The sequence below is a fragment of the Pundamilia nyererei genome, unplaced genomic scaffold (assembly GCF_000239375.1).
Source record: "Pundamilia nyererei isolate P.nyererei 1_Seehausen unplaced genomic scaffold, PunNye1.0 scaffold00018, whole genome shotgun sequence".
In the NCBI taxonomy this organism is placed as follows: domain Eukaryota; kingdom Metazoa; phylum Chordata; class Actinopteri; order Cichliformes; family Cichlidae; genus Pundamilia; species Pundamilia nyererei.
This window is the reverse complement of record NW_005187419.1, coordinates 3,275,291-3,300,833: the sequence shown is the minus strand read 5'-3', so window position 1 is coordinate 3,300,833 and position 25,543 is coordinate 3,275,291. Positions and strand designations below refer to the sequence as shown.

General features: G+C 40.5%; 2 protein-coding genes across 8 annotated transcripts in view; one reads left to right on the top strand and one right to left on the bottom strand.

Annotated features, from left to right (window-relative positions):
- Nucleotides 1-2,717, top strand: part of tmem98 (transmembrane protein 98) — a 5,449-nt gene extending 2,732 nt beyond the window's left edge. For both annotated transcript variants that reach the window (XM_005726183.1, XM_005726182.1), the window contains exons 4-8: nt 837-968; nt 1,080-1,113; nt 1,386-1,501; nt 1,580-1,639; nt 1,873-2,717. In XM_005726183.1, coding sequence (XP_005726240.1) covers nt 837-968; nt 1,080-1,113; nt 1,386-1,501; nt 1,580-1,639; nt 1,873-2,074 — 544 coding nt within the window. In that variant the 3' untranslated portion in view covers nt 2,075-2,717. The remainder of the gene's footprint in view (nt 1-836; nt 969-1,079; nt 1,114-1,385; nt 1,502-1,579; nt 1,640-1,872) is intronic.
- A 67-nt stretch (nt 2,718-2,784) lies between these two features.
- LOC102207841 (supervillin-like) lies at nt 2,785-25,151 on the bottom strand. Of its 6 annotated transcripts, none has more exons than XM_005726176.1 (33): nt 25,071-25,151; nt 21,488-21,975; nt 20,692-20,847; nt 20,377-20,556; nt 19,779-19,813; nt 18,984-19,045; nt 17,993-18,138; nt 16,625-16,853; nt 15,877-16,451; nt 15,495-15,621; nt 14,182-14,241; nt 13,999-14,061; nt 13,451-13,525; nt 13,270-13,363; nt 13,092-13,175; nt 12,723-12,921; nt 12,284-12,450; nt 12,072-12,191; nt 11,856-11,992; nt 10,539-10,686; nt 10,256-10,401; nt 9,924-10,099; nt 9,206-9,350; nt 8,521-8,839; nt 8,260-8,411; nt 7,091-7,193; nt 6,806-7,013; nt 6,567-6,700; nt 6,329-6,484; nt 5,955-6,095; nt 5,761-5,873; nt 4,659-4,814; nt 2,785-4,426 (listed from the first exon to the last, which is right to left on the bottom strand). In XM_005726176.1, the coding sequence occupies exons 2-33, from the start codon at nt 21,754-21,756 to the stop codon at nt 4,337-4,339; spliced, it is 4,965 nt and encodes a 1,654-aa protein (XP_005726233.1). In that variant the 5' UTR covers nt 21,757-21,975; nt 25,071-25,151; the 3' UTR covers nt 2,785-4,336. The 6 variants fall into 6 exon arrangements, with proteins under 6 accessions (XP_005726233.1, XP_005726235.1, XP_005726234.1 ...); XM_005726178.1 differs by having other exon boundaries at nt 16,634-16,853; XM_005726177.1 differs by having other exon boundaries at nt 18,984-19,042.
- Nucleotides 25,152-25,543: the final 392 nt, after the last annotated feature.

The following is a 25,543-nucleotide window of genomic DNA, read 5'->3' as shown; positions in this document are numbered from 1 at the left end:
CTGTTCTTTGTTGATAGAATGGTACCCAATGTGGTCTTCTGCTGCTGTAGCCCATATGTTGAGTGCATACCACGATTGTAACAAGTAGTTAACTGGGTTACTGTTGCCTTCTTGTCAGCTTAAAACAGTCTGGCTAGTCTCCTCTGACTTCTGGTAGCAACAATGTATTTTCTTCCAGAGAATACTTGCATATTTTCCCTTTTTTTTTTTTTTAAATTTGAACTGTTCTTAGTAAACCCTAAAGATGGTAGTGTGAGAAAGTGCCGGTAGAACAGTGGTTTCTAAAGTACTTGGACCAGCCAGCCTGGAATCAACAACTATTCCATGTTCATTATCACTCGAAGCACCTTTCTTCCCCATTCTGGTCTTCGGTTTGAACTTCATCAGGTCGTCTTGATCATGTTTAAATGCAGTGACGGGTGCAATGCAATCATGTGATTGGCTTATTAGATATTTGGATTAACAAGCAGTTGAAGAGGTTTATCTAATAAAGTGTGTGGTAAGTGTAAATCAGGCCTTTCATCATAATAATCTAGGCATGTAGGAATATAATTTGGCCTTAACAAATGAATTTAATATGATTTAAATTAATAACAGTCCATCACCATTTAGTCAGATTAAATCTGATTTACAGAGTAGAATACCTCCTTTTAAGGGACATGGTTTGTGTCTGTTCAGCATTTAGTCATTTGGTTTTTAAAAAGTTCTTATTTCTTAAAAAGTGTTTTGATATATTGCAACACATATATGTAAATACTAAATAATCCCCAATCTGCAGTTACTCTCTGCTGTAATGAGTTTTTATTCAGCTTCCTCGTACTTCTGTTGTTTCACAGACCCACAGTGGATCTGATTGGAGCCATGGAGACTCAGAGCGAACCTTCTGAGCTGGAGCTGGATGATGTAGTCATCACTAACCCTCACATTGAAGCAATCTTAGAGAATGAGGACTGGATAGAGGATGCCTCGTATGTCTTACACATGTCATTGTAGAACTATAGAAGTTTACAGCTTTTATGCATGTACTGTTTTCTGTCAGGGATTGCAAATAATTTCTTGAGTTTTCTTTTCTCCAACAGTGGTTTGGTGTCTCACTGTATCTCTATCCTGAAGGTAACAGAAATATTTAACTTACTGATTTAGCTCTAACTTTAATTTATATGTCTGTTTAGATTAAGTAGGCATATCAAAGTCTTGAAGGGTTTTCTGACTTGAGAATGTCTCGGTTGTCAGCTCCCGTTCGTTTAAGTCACAAAAGCAACTTGTCTACTAAGCATCAAAGTTAAAGTTAAATATTGAGATTTAATGACATTTATGTAATTTTCTAATTGCTAGATGTTATTAACTTGGCTAACTGCTGCTGTTACAATTACTTCCACATATAGATCTGCCACACTTTGACTGAAAAGCTGGTTGCGATGACGATGGGCTCAGGGGCAAAAGTTAAAGCACCAGCCAGCCTGAGTGATATTATCACTGTGGCTAAGCGGATCAGCCCAAGGTAACGTGATACACTCCTTATAACTTTATCTTGTAACTAAGATGGACTGACCGTCTTTTATCGTTGTCCGTCTCACAGGGTGGATGACGTAGTCAGATCTATGTACCCTCCTCTGGATCCAATCCTCTTGGATGCCAGGTAATTTGATCTGTTTTTCCAGAGAGGTGTGACTTCGATAGCCTAATGCAAAAGACTTTCAGCTTCAGTGATTAGTTAGGTGCCTGAAGAAGCCAGGAGGGAGCAACAACAGGACTTGATTTATCTGTAATAATTTTGGAGATGGCCAAATGGATGATAGAGGTTGGGATAAAAATGCTTTTCTTCCTTCAGCAGCTCACTGATTTGAATATGATTGTTTTATTCATTCTCAGGGCCACCGCTCTCCTCCTTTCTGTCAGCCACCTGGTCCTGGTCACCCGCAACGCCTGTCACATGTCCGGCAGTTTAGACTGGATCGACCAGTCACTCCATGCGGCTGAAGATCACATGGTGGTTTTGCGAGAAGCAGCACTAGCTTCTGAACCAGAACGATGCATACCTGTAGCTGATGCTCAGAGAGAACAGGCCATCTAAAGCAAACCACCTGGTTCGTCTGAAGAGTCAAAAAGGCACACTACCCAAACTCATTATTCATTCCAGATAAAAGGTTGTGATCATAGATGCAAGGACCATGAAATATTTTTAAAGTAACTTTACTACACCTACACACCTACCCTACTACACCTGCATAGTGATATTTTCAAAGTAGATCTCTCAGGCTGACACACATACATTTTTATGTAACCCTACAGCAGATATTTTTACAGCAGAATGTCTTTGGAAATGTCTTTGAGTGTGCCATCACTGAGCGGTAGGCCTAAATCCAGCCTAACTAGGCCTGCATAGTCACATGGTGGCTTAGTCAGCTAATCCATTTTGAGGAAAATAATACCCATTAGCCAGTGAACCCACACTGGGTGAATTGAAGACTAACCCGAGATGGTTCCAATTTTGGAGGTCAGCTAGTCATGGACGTTTTTGTTTTGTTTTTGTGTTTTGTTTTTTTTAATCCCTCAGATACTCTTATGCTGTTAAAAATCACCCAACTGTGAATTTTCTAAGATCAGCAGCAAAGGATTTAGATATTATTACCACAGAAAAAGATTCTTCTAGTTGTGTTTCTTCCTCTTGAAAGTTTCTAGCCACACTGGCAAATATTAATATTAATTCAGATATTGCAATGCTGGTCTTACAATTAAGCTCTCAGTAGTTTGTTTGGCAAAAAAGAAACGTGTACAGACAGATTGTAGAAGACCCCAAACAATGTTTTAATTCTTTGACTTATTCTTGAGAGATTCCTCAACAACTTACCATGAAAGTTGGTATAAGATGATTATCAAACACAGGCCAAGAATCAGTGTCGGACTCAATCTTGTCGGTAGTCATTTAGGAACCTTATTTTCTGTGACAGTTGTTCTCCAGACGTAGAGCCATATTGTAAAATATAAATTACTCTAGATGGGGAAAACTTAGCCTAATTAGCAAAGATTAGCATGCTATTATTAGCATGTTACCATTTTCTCTCCAGTGACTCTGGACTTCGTGATTGCTAGACAGTAAGTCAAGAAATGCTGACAACAAAATGAAAAAAGTGTTTCGAACGCAGCCACATTATGCTAAATATTAGCATGCTAGCATTGTCAATGTGATCATGTTAACAAAATACTAGGGGTTCTTTTTGTTTGCTACTCTTGTTTCTGTTTTGTTTTAGGTTCTTTTTTGGGGGGGTTTATGTCAGAGATGGACAATGAACCAACCTGAGAGTGATATCTTAAAAACAAATAACAAAAAATTGCTGTAGAATCCAGCTGTAGCATCCCTTTCTATGTGTATACTACAAAAAAAGAGAAAAAACCCACAAACATTAAAGTAGACTGACACATTCACATCAAAATTTGTTAAGCAATACATGTGTTACATAGATTGTTTTTCCTTTAATAAATAATGGGCTTCCATGCATCATTGAGAGATACAGTATGTCTTTGTGTACTGCTGTGTTATGAGGGTGTTTGGAACAGTGTGTTGATTGAGGTGAAACTGAATTAGCGTGTTGCTTTGAGCTAAAGGGACGTTATTGGAGCATGTCTACCTGTCCCTTCATGCATAGCTAATAGTGAATCCCCAAGGAGCCTTAATAAGGCATCGCTCCCAGCCACAATGAGCACATTGGCCACAGCTACAATACACATGGCACAAAGCTTTGTGCACACAAGGCTTCCAGACAAATGAACACATCAGTGTGACACGATTGTAAAGTACACGTCACAGATTACAATGCCATACACTCTTATTTTAAGGTTCTTGCGGCAATCGTTAAGCAGGGAAGAAGAATCAAAATTGAGGAGAAACTGCAGCTCAGAACATTTTGGTGGAAAGATATTGATCAAGGAGGAAATATTTAGGAAGTGGTTAGCCTTTTTTTGTCTGTTTACATTGTTTATTAGCATTAATCTTTTTGTAAGCACTCCTATGTTTTCTTTCCAATGTTTGTTACTGATGTCTTTATTTTACTCCCATATAACCTTTTTTATTATCTTTCACTGATTTGTACAGACAGTAAAAAAGTTTGTTTATTTTCTCTCAACCATTTGGTAGGTTTAAAGAATGTCCAATAAAAAGTCCACACACTAATTTGACATAAATAAAAGTGATCTCTTTGTAGTTGTATTATGCTGTGAGCAATTCTTTGTGTGGAAACATGGTTCTTATGTCCCCCCCCATGCCATTTTCCTTTCGCAGCAGACAAGGAAGTCTCTGCTGTCACAGCATCAGTCAGCCTCCAGTTTATTTCATTGTCTAACAAAACAGCCCTTTGCTCTTCTTCAGATCAATTTGCTTCCAGCTTGGGAGGGAGGCATATTCATCTCTCTTCATTTCCAAAATAGTCTGAAACATAATTGAAGTAATTTATTTATGGAGGAGACAAAGTAGAAATCAATTTTTAAATCCAATACAAATGTAAACATTAAAGTTGCGGCAAAACTTCCGCTCTATATTTATCATTAGCTTATAAACATGAGAGCATCTTCAGCATTTTCATTCGGAAAATCTGGTGAAGGCTGAAGCCTGCTGGTCAGGGCACATCACTGCAAGATGGTGACATCATCCATCAGTTTACCTGAAAGTCCTCATTGGACAGGTAGACCTCCAGGCGCTGGGGGTCCACTCCTTCAGGAAGGGGGCTCCGCAGCAGCTCCTCCAGGGGATACTGGGTCTTCATGAGCTGGGCCAGGGTGTCCTGCACCAAGGTCAGCTTCGCTCGCCCTGTATCACCCTGAGTCACACCCAAGGAGTGAGACATGGCAAAAAAATAGACATTAAATGTGTATTCTGTAAATTTCCACAATGCTTGAAGATGTATTTAAGCCATTTGTTACCTCAGTTACTGACAAACAATTTTTTGCCAAATACCAGTGGGGTTTTTTTGTGTTGCCACATTTGACCTGTGACTGACACGTGGTGCCCTTTCTTAACTAATGACCACACTGAGGGGACTCATGAAGGTGGGGCTGACCACTTTCAGATATGAGAGGTTCTCCACAGGTGAGGTTTAAAGTTTTGAACCATGTGCAAAAAAAATGTAAAAAAAATATTAGTCACCGAGATCCCCCTAAAAAAATTGTTTCCTTTTTAAAATTCACAGAGAAACAACAACAAAAAATTAACCTTGATTCTTGTGTGTGGCCTTAAAGTTTTAAAACCACAGATATCACTTCTGCAACTTTAATCTTAATTTTTCTTATATAAATGAGGTTTAAGGAACAATTAGACCCTCACTTCCTTAGTGTTATAGTCATTTTGAGACCTGTGATGTAAGTACAAGGCAATAAAATAAGAGTGAAAGAAGGAAAGCTTTGCAGGTTATTCAGCAATGAATCTTTTTTATCCCCAGGCATCAACATGAATTATGAATTTATCCAACCTCTGTATCATTTGTGATGAGCATAATTAAATCTAAAGTACCAAACACACATAGTGTTGTGATCTTGGTTGGAAAAGGTGCTGCTCATTGGCTAACTTATCTTAGATGCTACAAGGTCGCCTTCTTCTATGACACAGTTAAAGTTTGCACATGAGCCCTAAAAAGGAATGCTTTTTAATGTAATGTTAATGTTTAATGTTAAAGTGGGAAGAAATATTGATTAGACGAGATTCAGAGGTTGTTAAAATTAAACCAAATTATAACATTTGAGCTCATTTCTGGATAAACATGTTCATACCTGTGCATGAGGTTCAAGGCTTTTCTCCCAGCGCGGGAAGACATTAGTGAAGGTGAGAGGCTCAGCCCCCTCGAGGATGAGATACGCATGTGGCGGCCTTCTCTGGTTTATTTCTGGGATACAGAATAAACAATACATTTTAAAACTTATCAAGTTCTGTATGAAACCAACTCCTCTCCCTCAGTTCTTACTACCTTTGCAGTACTGCAGCGCTGTCTGCATGGCACACTTCCTCTCATGATGCCAGAGTTTCCAGGCTGAGGAGCTCTCAGTCTGCTCAGGCTGACCTCTCTGCCACAAGTAGACCTCCAGACGGTTGTCAAGAAGGAACAAAGCTGGCACGCAGACAACAAAGAGGGAAATTGGGCAATAAAGTGGAATTACATTAGACTGATGTTTTTGGCAGGGGGGAGGATAGATGAAGTTAAACAATAGATGAGTGTATAGGGAAGCAATTTTCTGTTACTTTTTAAATGTGGTTTTTTTGCAGATAAAATGACAGAGGTGAGAAACTGAAAAGCAGAGTTGAATATAAGATGAATTTAGTTTGTTTTGTGTCTGTTTTCACCTGGTTGTGGTACACTGTATAGGCTCTCCTGGACAAAAGGCATTGCCATCACAAGCCCCGGCATCTGCATCGGACTCTGCAGCTCCTCGGCCTGGAAACTCCCAGAAGAGGCACTTAGGTGGAAGAGGCGAGGCGTGAAGTTATACTTTCCTGGATCTGCCATTACAAAAGAGTTGTTTCTTACTATGATTTGAAGGCTTACAGTCCACAGCAAAGCACAGTGTGTGTTGCGTTGCACCTTGCAGCATGCAGTCATAGGCCTTCCTGTCCTTTTGTCCCAGTGCTGTCCAGAAGTCTTCTGGTTCTGAACCTTCCTGTACTATCTGCACCTTTACAGGGCTGCTTTTGCTTAAACCCACCTCTGATGGACAGCTAAAACACACAAACAAACAAAAAATAAAAGTACATTCAAGCTAAAAAAAAATAAAAATTGATACTGAGAACTTTTAAAAAGCGCAATAAGAACATGTGACTCACATTTTAGTGAGGACCTCCACCACCCTCTTGCCGACTTCCTTTGTGCTGCTGTGAGCCTTACAACCAATCCAGAGATAGAGCACTCCCTGCTGGCCATTTAGCAGGACAACACAGCCTCTCGACCTCAGACCCGCACAGCAGCAGTCCACCTCTAACAGAAAACCCTCTTCTGGGAGCTCCCCTCGCACACAAAACAGACGCCAGCTTTCTGTGTTTTGATAATCACAACATTCAAACAAAGAAGAGAAGGAAAATGGACTGAAAACCAAGCTGATTTTACTCCACCTGTGTTGATGGAAGCTTCCTCTTGCTTTCCTTTGTGAATGACCAAGCCTCCCTTGAAAAGCTGCAGGAAACAGGGGGGCTCTTTTCCCTGAGGCACAACCACCTTACAAAACACACCACACAAAAGATGGTAAACAGCTGCATGCACTTATGTCTGCTGGAAATATCATCAATAGTACTGGCTTCTCAAACTCTGTCCTGTGTCCCTCTTACTCTTGTAATATTATTTTTTTAAGAAGGATTTGTTGGTGTTGTGAAGAAGAAAAAGATGCAAGAATGTGTTCTAATTGCATTTCATATGTCCTTTGTGAGCTTTTGCAGCTTTTTCATACTTCAGTTGTTTTACGGGATCTGGATTTTTGTGCTTTTAAGGTTTCGATGCCTTTCAGGGCCAACGGCACTACAACGGACTGGCACTATAATACTGCTCGTCCCAGAGTTCGAACACTAGTGGCTATTAGAGGAACCTCATAATAAATTCACCACTGATGTGCACATGCCAGCAGAAATAATCTCAACTTCTGTGGCTAACATTGTGTAATAATCTGTTCTCAAAAGGGTCAATGTGTGGGCAGGTAGGCAGAACTAGTAACTATCTAACTAGTAACAAACTAACAAAAAGTGGTAGTGTGGTTTACAAAGTAAAATGTCATCACCTTTGTCTGTTTTTTCATTCTTAATACTTTAAATACTCCATGGACTTTAAAACAAGCCACTTTTCTCTAAACTACATTCAACTTTTACTGCAGTTGTAAACCAACTATATGCCTCTGTGTATTGAAATATACTCTAATAAACATTAAAATGTTTCAGAAGCTTTTGCTGGGTGTTTGTTGTTGTTGGTGCCATTTTTATTGTCTGTTAAATTATTTATGTATTTCTTTCACTTCTACACAGCCATTTAGGCTTATTTTCTCCTCCTACACTGCCTCTTTGCATTGCAATAAAAAAAATACTTGTAATAAAATAAAGTAAAAGACTTTTGCTTGTGCTCTTTGTTTCTCTTAATTTGTTTGGGTATACTCGCATAATGCAATGTTTCTACTAAGTGAAGTGCGTGCGTTCTTTGTGAGGATAAAACTAAGCTTTTCACTGCTGTGAAAGTTAACAGTTACCAGGGTTCTACTTTAATATAAGAAGGTGATCTAATCTGACTGCTATGAGCTTACCTGCGACTCTTCGTGGTTCCTCATCCCGATGGAAAGGAAAGCAGCTGTGTCCCGTCCACTGACACTGGAGTGACGGCCTCGCCACAGGAAGAAGGCCGTCTTTTCCTTTGGTGCTGGATCCGTCCCACACTCATCTGAGCTGTCTGTGCTGTCTGTAACGAAGAGAGAGTGTTAAGCATTATTAAAATGTCTCAGTCAAAATATTGCCATAGCATTAAAAGTACAATCTATTAGAAATAAAAAACAAAAATGGTTACTGACCAGCTGTACTGATGCTGTACTTCCAGCGGATTACATAAGAGTCTCCTTCATAAAGCTGTCCGTTGCTCTCCACTGGGATTTCACTGTCGTCAAACTCCTGGACGTGCCAGGTGTCCACCGCTACTGTGTTAAGCTCCATCTGACGTTCCTCCGTCAGCATGATGACACCATGACCTCTCTGGACATCGACCGCAGCCAGCACAGTACGGACCAAACTGTCACCTTCTAAGCACTGACCCGATACTAGAGCTTTGGCATCGCAGGGACTCAAGAGGTCTGAAGGAGGGGAGAGCGGCTGGGATGACTGGACTGGGATGGACTATGGAGAGGAAGCGCAGACACTGAATTTCAGTGTTTTAAAAAAATCACTTTTAAAAAGCAAAAGTCAAAATTGAAATTTAGATATCTGCACATGAGTTTCAGTAGAAATAAAAGGTAGCTAGTTATAAATAGGTTTTAGATATTTCCAGTCAATATTTCCAGTAATAAAAATTTGTTGTTTTTTTAGTAAAAATTTTTAATAGAGACTAATTTTCTATCAAGCTGGAAACTTAATAAAACTAATTGATCTAGATATACTCTTCACATCTATAATTTTACACAAACAGTGCAATAACTGAAACACACTAGTTTGAGTGTCTGAAAACTGCATGTGCCGCATCATATCTCTGAATGTGATATGAACCTGCGTCTGATCAGTCCCTGAAGCTGCTTCCTCTCTGCCTCCAACCCTGCACATCCAGTCCAGGAACTTCTCCCTGAACAGAGCTGTCTCGTTGCTCTCAGTGAGGACGCCGAACAGAGCCCAGCTGGGACGGCCTTCTCCTCGTCTGTGGACAAAGTTATGCCATGAAACCGATAAAAGAACTAACACAAGCATTAAACAAAATAGAAAAGAGAGTCTGTCTTAGTCCAGACTCAAGCTTTACAGACATCCATTCCCAAGAGACATAATTACACACACACACTAATATATATATATATATATATATACACATATACACACACATATACACACACACATACTTTAAAAGCTTAAATCTCATTAAACTGCAAAAAACCAACTCTTGAAATAAATGAAGAAAGGAAGCCCTTTAAAGACCTTGTTTAATATACACAAGTTGTAATATATTTTCTGACTGTGGAATATGGTACACTGAGAGAAGACCTTTACTCTCTGCAAGTATTTTGTAGTTCATGTCCACTTGCTTGCTTTAAAATATGTCTTTTAAATGTCAAAATATAGTCTGGACTTTAAACATCAAGCAGGGTTTTTAGAGCATGTCACATGGGCACACTTAACCAAGAATTACTTTCTACAGAGTGCATTTTATGAATGCACAGCAAACTTAATGTTGTATACAGAGAGGCTCCTTTTTATGTGTAATATATTAGTGACTTACAGCTGAATTGCAGGGTTACACTGAGTGGGATCCAGTGGGTTTACTTGACAGTTGCTGTAGTCATAAGCTCCAACCCACACCTGGTGAGTCAACTGGAGAGCAACATTTCTCCTCCTGAGGGAAACGTCCTGTCCGAGCCACAGATAGACCTCACTGCCGAAATCAAACACCAGGGCCTGGGCATACATGACAAAGAGATATGAACAGAGTCAGAGATTAACTTCTCTTCCATTATTTTTCTACAATCAAGCATTTAATGAACAAAAAAACAAACCCAAAACCAAAACAACTACAATATAAGTAATTAGGGAGCCGAGAATTGAAGCTCAGACCTCAGAGGAGGCCAACAGGGTGATGCTGGGGATGGAGGCCCAAGCCTGTTCATGAGGCACCAGTTTGTTTTCCACCAGCCTGTACACACAGTTGGACTCCACCACACCGCGCTCATAGAGCTCATCCTCCTCTGGAGCACAAGCTCCTGTGAGTAAAAGAAAGGAAAAAACATTTTCTAATGTTTTGGATGAAAAAACAACAGGTGAATTATAAAAGGAGAAAAATTGCAATTCAAAATGTGTTTCTCTGATATATTTGAAAAGTACATGTTTTACTTCCAACCTCTGTACTGTGTTCTTCCTCCCAGGAGACTCCAGAAGTCTGCAGCCACACTGCTGTCAGAGTTCATGCCCTCCTCCAGGTGGACAACGTGGGAAGCCAAACAACCAAGGTCCCTTTGGTTCTGGATGAACAAAGCTAGCTCAGAGGCCTGACAAAAAATAAATAAATAATATGATAATCAGCAGTAACAGAATATAGTTCACCCATTTTCTGCCACTTATCCCATTCAGGGTCACAGGGAGGCCAGTGTACCCAGAGAGTCCCACAGAGACACAGGGAGAACATGCAATCTCCACGCAGAAAGGCCTTGAGCAGATGGTGGATTAGAACCTAGGACCTTTTTGCTGTGCTAACCCAAACAGAACATAGTCTATAGTAAAAGCATATTGTAATTTCTTTTTATTTTACTACTGCAGTCTTTTCTGGCCTATATTAGAAATCTTGCAGGAAACTCTCCTCACCAAACCAAAATATTTCCAATAACAAGAACATGGCTGAGTGCTACACATGAAAAGAAATAAATTTATAAGTGTCACAACCCGTTCATGTGTGAAATCAGCTATAGTTTTAGACAAACAGATATTTGAACCTTTGTTATAATAATAGAAACGTACAAATAACTATTAAAAAGAGTCTATGACAGTGTGCACCGTCCTCTCAATAATATCACCTTTTTATGGAAGCTTGTAAGGAAATATTTTGGGTTATTATCTCAAAATGTTGACTTAATTACTCATTCAGTGTTTTGTCTCCACACTTTGTCCCCATATATGTTTAGTACACTGTTCCATAATAAAATATAAATACATTTAAAACGCAACCAAAGTTAATGTTTAAAAGTAAAGGTACATACTGTGATACTTAGATAATCATTAACTGAACTCTGTGATGTATGACGTTCTTGATTCATATCGTCACTGTCCTTTATTATGCATTTAACACACAAACTGTAACCAACCTTTATGAGTCCATTAAGGTTTAATGCTTACAATTTACTGCAAGAACTGCAAACACTGCATTTTATGCACAGAATGCTCTTTGGGTCTTGAAGGGTAATATTTTATGCCATTTTATTTATTTGTTGTGCATAAATGTAAACCAATTTGGTATATGTATGAAGTTATTAAAACATCCTTTCCCATGTAAATTTCTAAGAGGAGTAAGTTTAAGGGATGACCAGATATTTCCTGGCAATGGGAAATAATTTTACTACTACTTTGTTATTTTGTATTGTATTATTCACCTCTTTACCCTTTCCCTGTAATTTTATGTGTCATACATGCTGCTACTACACCATAACATTGTCCTGGGTGGTACCTTTGCTTTTTCTTGTCCGTTGGCAAACTCTCCACTCCACAGGATGCAGTGCTCTGGAGTGACCAGCAGGAAGCAGTCTCCACTGTTCAGTGACCGCACTGAGGGCTCAACCAGGCGGACCTGAACATGCCGCCTTCCTGTCATCACAGGTGTTGGTTAACCTTAACACCTGACCACAAGCAGATCATCACACAGATGAACCAAACCTTTCCTGACCTTTGATGTGAATTAGCATCAGGCTGCTGAAGGGCGGGTAAGACTTAGCTGTCTCGGCATCTGAGGAGGATTCTTCAGATCTTAAGGAAGGTGAGTCTGCTATAGATGAGTTCTTAGACTCTATAGTGAGAAAAAAACCTGCAATATCAGGTAGCTGAGCAACATAAAAGAAGGAAAGTAACAAGAGAAGGGAACAACATAAATTAGCATACTTTTTTCTGCTTGGATCCTCTCTTGAGCTGATGAATTGACTCTCTCTCCCATGAAGTCCTGCCTGATGTCCTCTCTGGCTGCGAGAGCCCTCAGAGGGTTTCTGGAGCCTTGAGTCCGACGGGACGGACGTACCGACCGCCTGTGCTCTGCTACTGCTGAGGTCAATCTGCAAACAAGCACACACAGACAATACAGAGTTACTGAAGATATCAGCTACTGTGTGTGTGAATATAAATTTGCAGGAAAATTGCTTTTTACTCTTTTAGTTTTAGCATAAAAACTACATTAGATACACAATTATATTTTGTATTTACTATTTAGAAATTGCACGGACTCAATCTAATCTCACATTTGCAGGAAAAAAATACTATGCTTACATGTGTAATTGCACGGACTTAATCTAATCTCACATTTGCAGGAAAAAAAAACTATGCTTACATGTGTGTGTTGGTCTGGCAGAAGACTCCCAGGTCCTGCTCACCCTCTGAGGCAGCAATCCCACCACAAGGTGGGGGGCAGGCTGAAGGAGGTGACTGATCACAGTAGAAACTGCCATCAAACATGTTTGGTTCATCAACAGGCGTCTCTTCCTTTACCTCCTGAGTAGTGACTGTTGGTGAAGAACTCTGTAGAGTCACTGAGGGGGAAAGAAATGAAAACGCTAAAATACTTGGATCCTCAATGAGCTTTTACATTGTGGGAACCAGCGTTGTCCATATGATGATGAATAAAACAAGCACTGAGTCTCAACACAGACTTGTTTGTTTATTTGTTTGCTTGTTTTTCGTGGTGTAAAACTGCTCTGACCTTCATTTTTGCATGATGGAGCATCAGTGGAGTGTCTCCTGCTGTGAGCGATACCATTTCTCTGTGATTCACCAGATGCAAGGCCTAGATGTTGCAAACACAGGAGAGAAAAACCTCATAAACAAGGCCAAAATATGCTCAGCAGAACTGTATGAGAACTGGAGAATAAGTGAGTTACTTGTCTTAGCCGTGCTTCCAGTCTCCTGCTCTTTGCTTTCCTGCTGTGTTTTCAATTCTCCAAATTCAGTCATCTGAATCTCAGTTCCTTTATCCTACAGAGCCCGAGAAATGCATCCGTTACAATGCAGCTTTTCCGCAGATACACGCACAAATATGAAAAAAATGCAGGTGTGCGTCACCTTATGTCTCCACTGAGGCTGACTCTGATTGTTCGTAGGAGAGGAGACTTCTTGTGCCTCAAAGGAGAGGTTAGTCTGGAGGTGAAAGCAAAACACAGAAATGGTGACTTTTGCATTCTAGGACAGTGAGAGTGGATTGCACAGAAGATACAAAATATAAAGATTTTACATAGAGCTAAACTTTCTATGTGTAACATTTCATTCAGTCTGTTCCTTTCTGCCTAATCCTGCCTTGCATTAGATATTTTAAGGAGTTTTTGTACAATGCACATTTACTTTTGTCTGTTAGAACTAGGTCAGAAACATGCATAAAGAAACGTGGGAGTAAGATATAACTTTCATGACCAAAATGAACATCTGGTAAGCACACACCTAAATGGAAAGTGTGAACTGAGAGCTGTGATGTGACGCATTGTAATTTTGAGACAAGGTGACAGGGTTGTCACATCACATCCGCCTGAATCTGTGAGATGACAAAAGCCTTTCACAGCATACAAAACACTCCAAATCAAACAGCAGCAATGCCATGCACCGGCTCACACAATTACCTGATTAAAACACATGATATATTGGGGCGTATTGATAGAATAGACAGAGGCAAAGACGGGCTCCTGGGAGAGAAGAGAGAGGGGCAGGCTGCAGATGTTCAAAGCTATTCAAAATCTAAAGGGCTGTGGTTTCAAAATCAAGATGAGGGAGGATGGGTTTTGAATTATTAGATTGAGGCTTACCCAGCACTGAAGGTTGTCATTCTCAAGATGAGGGTTTTTTGACTCTTCCTGCACATGATACTATGGAAAACAGGGAGATGCATTTAAAAGAATTCAAACAAACATAAATGTTGCCAGAAGTACAAAAATGACAGACATAAAAAGGAAGTAGGACAATGATTAATATACAAATCCCACACATAGTGTCGGCATGGTGAAGCTGAGATCATTTAATTGCCAAATAATCAGTGTGTTTACATTCCACGTCGTGTAATAGGACAGCCAATCCCATCCTGGTACATAAACACTCACTGGACTCAATATATTCCACGGTAACTCGAGTCTGATCTCAGGACATTCAGCACATACCACATTCAGAGTGCTGCAGATAAGAGATGCTATATCTGGTTTCAGTGGTATGACAAATACCCAAATGTAACCACAAATGTAACCTCTGCCTCAATTTAAACCAGGCAAGAAGCGTGAACTCTGTAACCTCTGTGATGCAAACAAAGATTTTCTCACTGAATTCTTTCAGAGAAAAAAATGCTGCAAAACTTCTGTAATGCTTTTATAGAATTGTCTAATATCATCCATCCATCCATCCATTCGCTTCCGCTTATCCTTTTTTCAGGGTCGTGGGGCGACCCAGCTGTCATAGGGCGAGAGGCGGGGTACACCCTGGACAGGTCGCCAGTCTGTCGCAGGGCCTAATATCATTCAGTTAAACTATAATATAGAGTCCCCATATACAAGTATCATTTCTTAAATGTTGCCAATACAAACAAAGAAAGCAGAATTTAAGCAAAGTTTTAAAGATCAAAGACATTTTATGAATATTTGACCTTATCTGACCTTGGAGAAGTAACACACTGTTTACAATCATATATCATTCCCTTTATTCCTATATGTCGTCGCTACAAACAGTGGCAGCAAGAAACAATATTTTAAATAGTGGTATATAATTATTATATACTTTGACCTTCAGATTATCTATTGACCTTGAAGGAGAGGTCAAAGGTTAAATGTGACATGATATTTTATCCTCTGCTGTACTTTCAGTATGCTGACACACAACTCTTGTAAGAATCATAGTTCCTGAGTTTCACCGATTTTTGTCAATAACTATCAATAATTCATAAAGTTGACCTTGAAGAAACTGGTGGATGTAAGCTAAATTTTAATGGATTTATAACATGACCGTACTCTACACCAATACAAAGTTTTATTAGAATTCGTTCAGTGTTATCAGACAGAATGACATGCAAGTAAACGCTGACAAAACCTCTTTTTTTAAATGGTCCATGTCTTACGTGGTTAACCTTGCTGCTCACCTCACTTCTGCTGCCGTTGGTTGTCTCCTGCATTTTAGGCGCACACTCTTCTGAGGTGACCTGGACAGCTTTAATATCTGTGGTGTTGTCATGGATCTTGTTCATGGCCTTTTGGTCTTCCTCCTGCCTTTAAGACACATTACACACAGTATGAAGTATATAACATATCAAAGAACAACATATAAGCTGCTGAAAACTTAATATTTCTGGTGAAAACTGTAAAGAATCATTTTTATTATCTAACTCAGAGATGTCAAAATAATATACGTTTCAAAGTCTTTAGCAAACCTTTCCAATATGCAGCAATATCAACAGTTTGACTCTATAGAAGAAAAACATTTACAGTTCTTATCAGATCATGTCATTTATTTACATGACTTACTTGGCTCTTCCATTGATGTCTACGCTGTTTTTCTCAGAGGAAAAGCTCAGTTCATATTTGGACTGGCAGGATTGCTGTGGAGCGTCCTGCTCTGACAAGGCTCTTATTGGTGTGCAGGCAATGGTTTCCCTCCTGTTTCTAGCCCTCTGCCTCCAGGGAGCAGCAGACTGCGAACCTTCCTCCATACCAGAGGTCTCTCGTCTGTCTCTCTGTGGTGCTGCAGAAGTTCCCTCCCTCTCACCTCCCGCTTTGCTCCCGTGTATCGCCGCTTCTCTACAGCCTCCACCATTCTGTTCATGGCTGTATGATGCATCTACCTGACAGGCTTCTGTCCTGCTCCACTCCGAGCCTGCAGAGCGACTCTTCTTCAGGATTCCTTTTAAGCCTGGCTCAGAGTCGTAGCACTGTGGTCCCTGTTGAGTCGGACCAGATTTTCCGAGTCCAGTGCCAGCATCTGATGTGGACTGTGAAAGACGTACCTCACTGGGTTTCAGGTTGACAGACGAGGCCTGCTGTCTGTCGGACAGATGAGGGGACAAACAGAGGGCAGGAAGCTGAACAGGGCCTTTCTGGAGCTAAAAAGGGGCAAAGAAGATCAATAATAGATTTACTTAGAGGACAGCAGGCAAGAAGTGAAGAAAGACAACAAATTAACCTTGCTATTAATAACCACTCCTGCCCCTTTTCTGGTCTATGAAGTTCTAAATACATTTGTTTCCCATTTATTGTTCTGTTGCTTTCTACCCACCAGACTGACCTCCTCCACTGTGATGGGCTGCGTGCGGTACCGAGCCCCCTTTTGCCTTCGTCTCTCTGGGGGCCCGTCAGCAGGCCCGGCTCCCTCCCTCCCAGGCAGGGACAGTTTGTTGAAGAGGGCCAGCTTCTCGCTCATGCTCAGCTTGCAACTCTCGTCACCATCCTCCTCTGACTCAGCCTGCACAGACTGGACCTCCATTGGTGGTGCTGGTTTGGGAGTGCTGATGCGTAACATGACACCAAAAAGTCAGAGAAGAATTTATGTTTAGTCAAAATCTCCTATGCCTTACACATTTGATCTACACTGCTGTGCAAAAGCAGTGGAGAAAACGGTGGGTGTTTTTTCATTACCATGAACACACACAGGTTATTTTTAGTCAACCTGACAGACATCGTCCTGCTGCTGCTACTCCCTACAACAGCAAATGTGTAACTGAAAATAGCCCCTAAGAAATTCATATAATTCTGGTTGAACAAACTAGATCCAATCCCAATTTTGGTTTGGTTTCCAACAATCTCATTCCTTTAAAAAAAAAAAAGCATATATTTGTGACCCATTGCCAGGAGTTACAGCCAAACGAAACCAGGCACCGAAAAACTCCTGAACAGAAACACATGGGAGAAATCTATAAGAGCAAATATGGTGACACTGAGCCAATCAGGGGCTCTTTATTGGCCAGGAATGTGTCAGAACAAATTCCTTGCAACTTGTTTCACCAAACAGAAAGGCTGGGAAACGTATGAGCCAACCATGTTTTTGCATGATGCATGGGTTTATGACAGTTTAAACTGTTTCTTGTTTCTTGGTCTACTCGTTTTTGTAGGAAAGAAGCATAACATAACATGAAAAAACTCAGTGATCTGGTGAGATTAGCTTTAATGTAGCTGCAATATTAAGTTTAATTTGTAGGGAAAAAGGCTATTTTGAAGAGATATGTCACCAAAGCCTTGAAGAAAATGTTGTCACATTTAACTACTGATTCTAAAAATGCAGGGTTTTTTACCCCCTAACCACTAAACAACTCTCTCTTTACTCATTTACATAGGAGCCTAAAAATAACTGCTTAAATAAGACACGCTTCTAGAAGTTCTTACTTTTAAATAAGACATACAGTAAGTACTTAATTCCACTGAAGCAAGGTCTCTTGCTTTCACAGATTTGACTTTAATAAGTTGAAGTTTTTAAACATTTTAAGTTTTTAAATCATCAAGCATGTATTTATTTATTCCCACAAAACTAAAACGTAAAAACTACACATGCATAATCTTAAATAAAACTAGATGACTTTTTTAGTGATTGTCAATCAAGTCAAATAGCTAATTATGTGATGTGGTTTTGTTAACACTACAGCTCTCCCACCTGATCGCCACCATTTCTCCACAGGTGATTGGCTGTGTCAGAAAGCGATGGTCGTTGCCACGCCGGCTCCTGCGTTCATGAGAGACGCAGCCTGAGCGAGGCTTGAGGAATGCCGAGGCCTCAGAGGCTGAAGACTTCTCCAGCTCCTACAGAGAAGGATGTGGGGAGGACATTAATGTGAAAAAAAAAATCAGTTTGAACCCAGTCTGTGATGCAGATGGACGACAACATTCAGGTCAAATAGGAGCCTCAATCTACAGCCTCCACCTGTTGCATAAATAATGAGGGAGACCACAAAAATGGCAGTAAAAAGTCCCCTCGAGATGTTCCCTGTTCTATTTGTATAAACAGATGGAGGGAGGTAAAGCGGGTCAGATAGCCGGTGAATAAAGCAGCTAGCTCTAAGGTGCAGCATCTTGGCCACTTGCTGCATGCTGCAGGTCACAATGTAACAAGAGACCTGCTGGCTTCAGTTACCTCCCCTGCTGCCTCTACAGAGCAGCAGGCTAATTATACCACAGCTGCTGTGGTTGTTAATGTTAATACAGTGTCTGGCACATTTTCACCTGATGCCTTATTGCTAAAAGTGTGCCTCAGCTGAAATGTTGGAATAATAGAAAAATCCACAGTGCATTTCATCATCTGTGTGAGACTAAAGAGCTTAAAGAGCTTCGAGATAAGGCTCTGTATCTATCATATTACAGACTTGGTCTTTCCTCTAATAAGTACTAAAGCATCAAACCAAAGTGTGGATCCAAGGAGAGCACCTGTTTTGACCATTCATATTCTTTCAACAGGACCAGGTAGTGTTCTGCGTGCTCAGCGCTCAGACTGTAAGTTGAGCAGCTGAGGTGACAGTAGATGATAAAGGATTGAATACATTTCTTTAATTTTAACACTGCAGAGTGATTGCATTTACTGTGTGTGTTTAGGCGAGTTTATGTGGGATCTCACATTCTAACAAAAAAAGCAGGTAACAATTCAAACTCACTTTAAACAGAGACATCTTGGCTGCCACACTCATTTTGGCTCTGTCATCTGTTTTTACATCTGCTGTGGAAAAATACACACCATCGTTTGAAAATTAAAAAAAAATTTAAAAACAGCCATTAAGAGATTTTGGTTCATCAAACTTTTAAACAGTTAACAGCAGGAAGAGACACAGGTGCAGACAGAGCAAACACAGGTGCAATTTCTTAGTGAACTGTGCTTAAATACACTGCATCTAAGTCTAGGAATTGGGGGTATCTCTGTATTGATGATAGCTGTGAGTAAAAAGTTGTGAAGAACAATTTTAATGATATACAGTGTGACCTGAAAACAACAGTCTAAACATCCATACAGCAATAAAGGCCACTTGTGTCTGCGGTCTTATTATCTGTGGTGTAAACTCTCAGTGAGTCAATCTCTGTAAAGACTTGCTTGTCATCTTTTTATGACGGGGTCAAGAGTTAGATGTACATAACACCGCTCCACTGCCCAAATGGTTTGGTCTGTCGTTACAGAAGAGATTGAGCATTGTGATCCTCTAAATATAACCCAGTTTATTTCCTGAGCCATTAAATGAATTTATGGAGGCAACTGTGCAAGTTGGAAGCCCTCTGCAAGAATTTAATATTGTACACAGTATTTTTCAATTTGTTTATGTTTCTTTCATACCTCACGTAATATATTACATGTAAGTTTTCCCTGTTGTCATTTTTACTTCCTTCTCAACCACACAGTGTACCAGCAAAGCACACGGAAATAACAGATGATGACAAACACATAGGGGAGAAAGCTTTACCTTTGCCGTTTTCCTCGTTCTCTGGATCCAAGCACCTAGAAGAATCGGAGGAAAATAGCAAAAGGATGAGGTCATCAGGTGAACAGGTTGGTGACATATGCTTGACTCTTTAGATAATGTTGTTATGGAGATCTGGATCCAGCTTGGTGTTTACAGTATGTGTCTTTTTGCTTCAATTTGCAGCTCAGACAGTCAACACACTGTGCTGTTTTGCATGCTGGGTAAAGCAACACTGTGGAGGCTATTAAGGAAGATAAACTCATGCAAAATACACCGCCCATTGGTTTTTTATGTAAAGCTGCTCCACATGCCACACCTCAGCTGAAGGGTTAGTGCATTCTTATCACGGGGAACAAATATTAAGCATCATTCAAGGGTAAATAAGTGTTTCCTATAAGAGAAAAGTTGTGGTACTGTATCATCAGGTAAGGCTGATATTTTGTTCCTAATGAGTTTTCCCATGAAATGTTAGCCGTACACTATTTTAAATATATAAAACACAGCAAACAATATTTTCTTTAGTCCTAGCCATGCCAGGCATCTCATCTTCCCATTTATTTTTTTTTTTTATATCATGCCCACAAGAAACAGTCCCTACCCACTGCTCTCCTCCATCTCATTGGCTGTGATTGGCTGTGTCCTGAAGCGTTCGCTAGTTTTTCTGTTACCGCCTGACGAGCTAGGGAGGTAACGCCGAGTGCGTCGCCGACCCCCCTCAGAGCCCGGGTTTACAGCCAGATCCAGAGAGGATGTGGCTTGCCCAGCATCAGGGAAGCTACTATCCACACACAAAGTAGGATAAGAAGAAAGTAAGAAGGGGAGAAGATGCTGAGATGAAGAGAAATATTATCACACAGTGGAACACAGTCTGTTAGTGACAGGCCGGATCACACGCGCATGCAGGCGACCCTACGCTTTCTCAGGCTGTGCTCCGCTCTCCGTCTGCTGTAGAAGAGCACTTCTCAACTGGCCCACGGACACCCGAGTGTGGAGCTGTGGGCCGTCGAGTCCATGAGGGACATGAGGCTCTTCCCCACTCTGCATGCTAGCAGAGTTCTGGGAACCCTGCCTAGAGGGGAGGGTATGAGTGAGGGAAGGAGGTGAGATTGCAGATATGGGGGACATGACATGAGGAGCACAAAACATAATCTTCTGTCACAGTTCACATTAATAATGCAGAAGTCTCAAAAACTCACAAGAATATGTGAGTTTTTTTCCATGGTTTCACAGAAGAGAAGAAGCCACCTGCAAATCTAAACCATCTGCACTACATGCACGCTCGCTGTCATCTGACTGACTATTAATATGATGCCACACACTGTTCTTAGCAGTTACCATGATACAAACTATTGAAGGTATCAACAACTTGTCAAGTTCTGAAAGCGGTGAACAGGTGACAAGTGTCATGGTCATGTTGCCAGAATTAGGGTTTTATTGTTTTTTGAGCAAATTAGGCTCGCAGCACCTGCTACCCTGTGCAGCCACAGCAGGAAGACAGTGCTGTATCTAAGGTCATCAAAGAGGCTTATCATGTTTCTTGTGTGTGTCCTGAAGTGCTAATTGTATCGTTTTTGCACACTAAGAAGTTGTTGCAAGACTTCAGCCAAATTCCTGTAATTCTAAAATAAAACAATGACAATGAGCTATGATTGAAATTTAAGTCTTCAAGGCATTCAATGAAGTCATCTTTCACCTTTGACATGGCTCACCTTCTCAGGCAGTCGGGCTCAGCAGGAGTCTCTAATCCATTTGTAACATCCTGTGTTCTGCTGTTCACTTTTTCACTCAGATCATGGGAGCTTAACATTCCTCCATGCGCTTGGCTCGCTGGCTCATGAACCTTTTTCTCATCCCTTCTCACCCACTTAGAAGGAAGCTCGTCAATGCTGCCAAAGCGTTCGGCCAGTTCTCGCCTCCTCTCAGCCTTGTAGCGGGCAATCCGCTCCGATCTGGGCTCCAGGACGGCGTTCTCCATCATAGAAGGACTCAGATGGTTGTTTGCTCCTCAAAAAGCATATAGGAACAAAAAACAGATGAGCTGTTCTTCTTCCACTTTTCAGCTGGGGCAGAACATGAGAGCCAAACTTTCTTCCAGTACAATTCTGTTTCCATGAGCTTCTTGTTTTGGTTTTCCTCACAGATTACATTAATCCAAGGTTAAAATCCAGCCTGTCCCACAGTGAATGAGGTATTTCTCCTGAAAGATAAAAAATAGATTAGTTAAATAAGAAACATTTCACTATACATTACATTAGTGCCCTTCAGGCTTCCTAGAAAAGTCAGAGACAACACCAATGAGCTTCATTACATATTAACCATTTCTTCTAAAAGTGGCGTACATCAAAGTCTTATCAAAGTCCTTTTCTTATATTCATGTCTGTGTAAGATGACCCGTTCCAGCCTGTCATGCAGGAATCTCCCCTTGCACTGAAACTCAACACCACAGCTCAACTCCTCTCCAGGTCCAGGTCTCGATGGCAGTTTGCAGGCGTGCTGGTCTCTTCCGCTAAGCTGAACAAGTCCTGTTTCTTTTTCAAATTCCATCAGGTATTTTACCATGACCTGTCAACATGAAGCATGTTTTGCATCAAAAACACAAACAAAATCTTATCAGCTATGGCTCCAATTTTATTTTTTTTTAACATTTGGTATAGCAACCTGTTTGAATTATAATATTCCAAATACGTACAAGGAAGTGAAAGTCCCTGATGGCATCATTGTGACAAACAACATTAACAAAACTAAATATTCTAATATAGCATTTAAAATTTAAAAAGAGCAACGAACTGACTGCTAGTTTCCCAAAACGAGTGCTCACAAATATACGCACACATAAATGTGTGTTTGCACATGTATCTGTGTGTTTTCCAAAACTGTGGATGTCAGCATTCCTGGTGCAGGAAGCACAATGGAGCGAGAACAAAGCGGCATGAGCCACAGACTTAGTCCGCCAGATGGATCTGCCACAGGGCTCAATGCTGCTGGCAGCAGCAGAGTTCACAAAGTATAAGATGCAACTTTTATTATTAATTTGTTTGTTTCACTGCTCCTATATTTGTAGATTAAAAATAAAAAACACTGAGGAACTGATAAAATGGATATAGATTCAACAAATTACTCTATTAGAGAAAAGTCTCCATAAATCCATAACCAGCTTTCATTGATTAAAAAAAAAAAAAACCCACTCAGAATATCCAGATGTCACATTTGATAGACTAAACTGAAGGCGACATTGTCAGCAGTGTTTGCAGATCCCAAATTTCCATGCCACAGAGAGCTTTAATAAGCTCTATTTAGATGCCGTGATCCCTGCATGAGACAACCAGCTGAAGGATTTGTGTTGTCACTTCGAAACACGTGCACATATCCTTTAAACAAAGAAGTCAACACAGAAGACTCACCTACCTGTCCAGACCCAGGAAGAGCAACACTCCAGCATCCCCACTCACACTGATGCCACTCTCATGTATGCATTTGTGAAGAAAACATGAGTAAAGGTGTAAAGAGCGATGTGTCATGTGACAAGCTGGAGGATTGTCGATTGGAAGGGAGAGCACCACTGAGGCTCAGCGAGGATCATGGGGTTCTAATCCAGTGACACTAGCTGATACTGGCTTTGGATATGCACACAGCCCCAGGGATCTGAACTCATAAGCTATAATATTCAAATGAATAGGCGATGAAGGTTAAACAAACAGCCTCTTATTGTTGAATTGAGACAGTAAAGTGTTATCTTTCAACCATGACTTTCTCTGTAGCAATTAAACCCCAAAATTCTGGACCCACACTCGGTATATGCTTAAGTTAACTGCTAGTTTTCTGACAGACTGGAAAAAAAAAATCAAAAGCAAAACATGTATGCATTTAAAAAAAAATAGGCCTTGGGTGCTGAGCAGCAGGAAAGTAAACCAGATTAAAAGCTGGCCAAGATAAAGCCCTCAGCCACTTACACCTGCCCTGTTCATCTACCTGCACCAACCTCGTCTAATGAATCTCCATAATTCAAGGGCAAATTATCAGAGGAGCATTTCAAAAACAGTCTATGATTATAAATCATGATGGGGATGTTTTATATTAACACCAGCAGCAAAAGAACGTGTTAAGCTTTTGAATATATTAAAGGGAGAGAGAACGAAGAGGAAGAGCAGCTTTCTCACATCGTGCCTCATCAGCTCCTCGTGAGATTTAACACACGACGCGTCTGTTTTTATATGTAGATATAAACTCACATTGTGGCAAAGTCCTCACGCTGGGGAGAACATTTTTTTTATATCAAAACTCATTTGTTGTCTAAACAACTCAGCATAGGGTAACAGCCTACATACTAGCTACCAAAGAGCTGAACAATGAGTCATTTAACTTATTTACAGGACGCAAATATTAAGTTTTACATGAATCCAGTGTTGTGCCAAAAAGTGATTCCCCAGTGTTTCCGTGTTTTTTATGCATAATGTCTTTGCTTATATTGGTAAATAGACTGTAATCAGCAGAAGGGGTTTTATATGAAATCAAGAAATTACTTGTTTTGCATTTATATTTATGACTCTACGGCACAGGTGTCGAACTCGAAGGCCGGTGTCCTGCAGGTTTTAGATGTGTCCTTGATCCAACACAGCTGATTTAAATGGCTAAATTACTTCCTCAACATGTGTTGAAGTTCTCCAGAAGCCATGTGATTCAGGTGTGTTGACCCAGGGTGAGATCACCGGCCTTCGAGTTGCCCACCCCCGCTCTACGGTATTGTACCTACATTATAATGAATGCAGTCCTTTCCCCCCCCCACTTTAAGTATTTCATACAACTATTATCTTAGATTTTGGCGCTTATGGCCAGTTGTAATGTCAATGAAACTTTTTAGCTAGATAAATAAAGGTCAGTACTTTGTGACTTGATATCATTCATGAAAGATAAGTTTGACGGATGTTTGACGGATTATACGACAAGAAGTAATTTCCAGCACTTTGAATACGGACACTCGATCTTTTTTGGTACATTTCTGAAGTAACTTTCTGGCACAGACATTAGATTAATGCGTAAACTGTGCGTAACAGCAATATTTAGTCTTCCACATGAAACTTTTTTACCCACGGGGCATTTAAAGTGAATGAACACCCAGACTATAACCATTCTCCCTAATGTGCAATGCACAACCCGTGTCTCCCCAAGTCAGACTGAACAGGTGACTCAGGCAACAAGTGACCTACTTTGAAATATTCTCCAAGCTGACTCCTGCTAGGATTTTGTACTTTTGAAGATGAGAATGGCAGAATTAAGTATTTCATTTGTACTTACATGTACTGCCCGCCTCGAGAGCCCTCCTCAGCCCCGGCGGTCCCTCCCCAACGATCTGTCGCTCCAAAAGTAGTCGCACTGGCAGCTGTGGATGGCGCACCGTATTAAGGGGGGAGAATATAAATAGATGGACACACCGGGGGACGCCCCTTGCTCTGTTGTTAGAGCGGTTGCTCTAACAACTGCTGCAGCCTCTAAATGACCTCTGAAGCCTTTGACTCACTTTATGTCTGCTTTATTATTATTTCACTTTTAAAGTAATAACCTCAGGAATGTAAACCAGTTAAAACCTGCTTTGAAGATGTTAATTATGTCTCATATTGCGCCTGCGTGGTACCAATTCCCCATATTAACTACTGCAAACCAGCTGAACGCAGTGAACTGAAACTGCTGTGTAATGTAGAAACCCTGTGCACTTCAATCCTTAAATTAACTGAATCAACGTGGAAAATAATTAGTTATATACATAAATG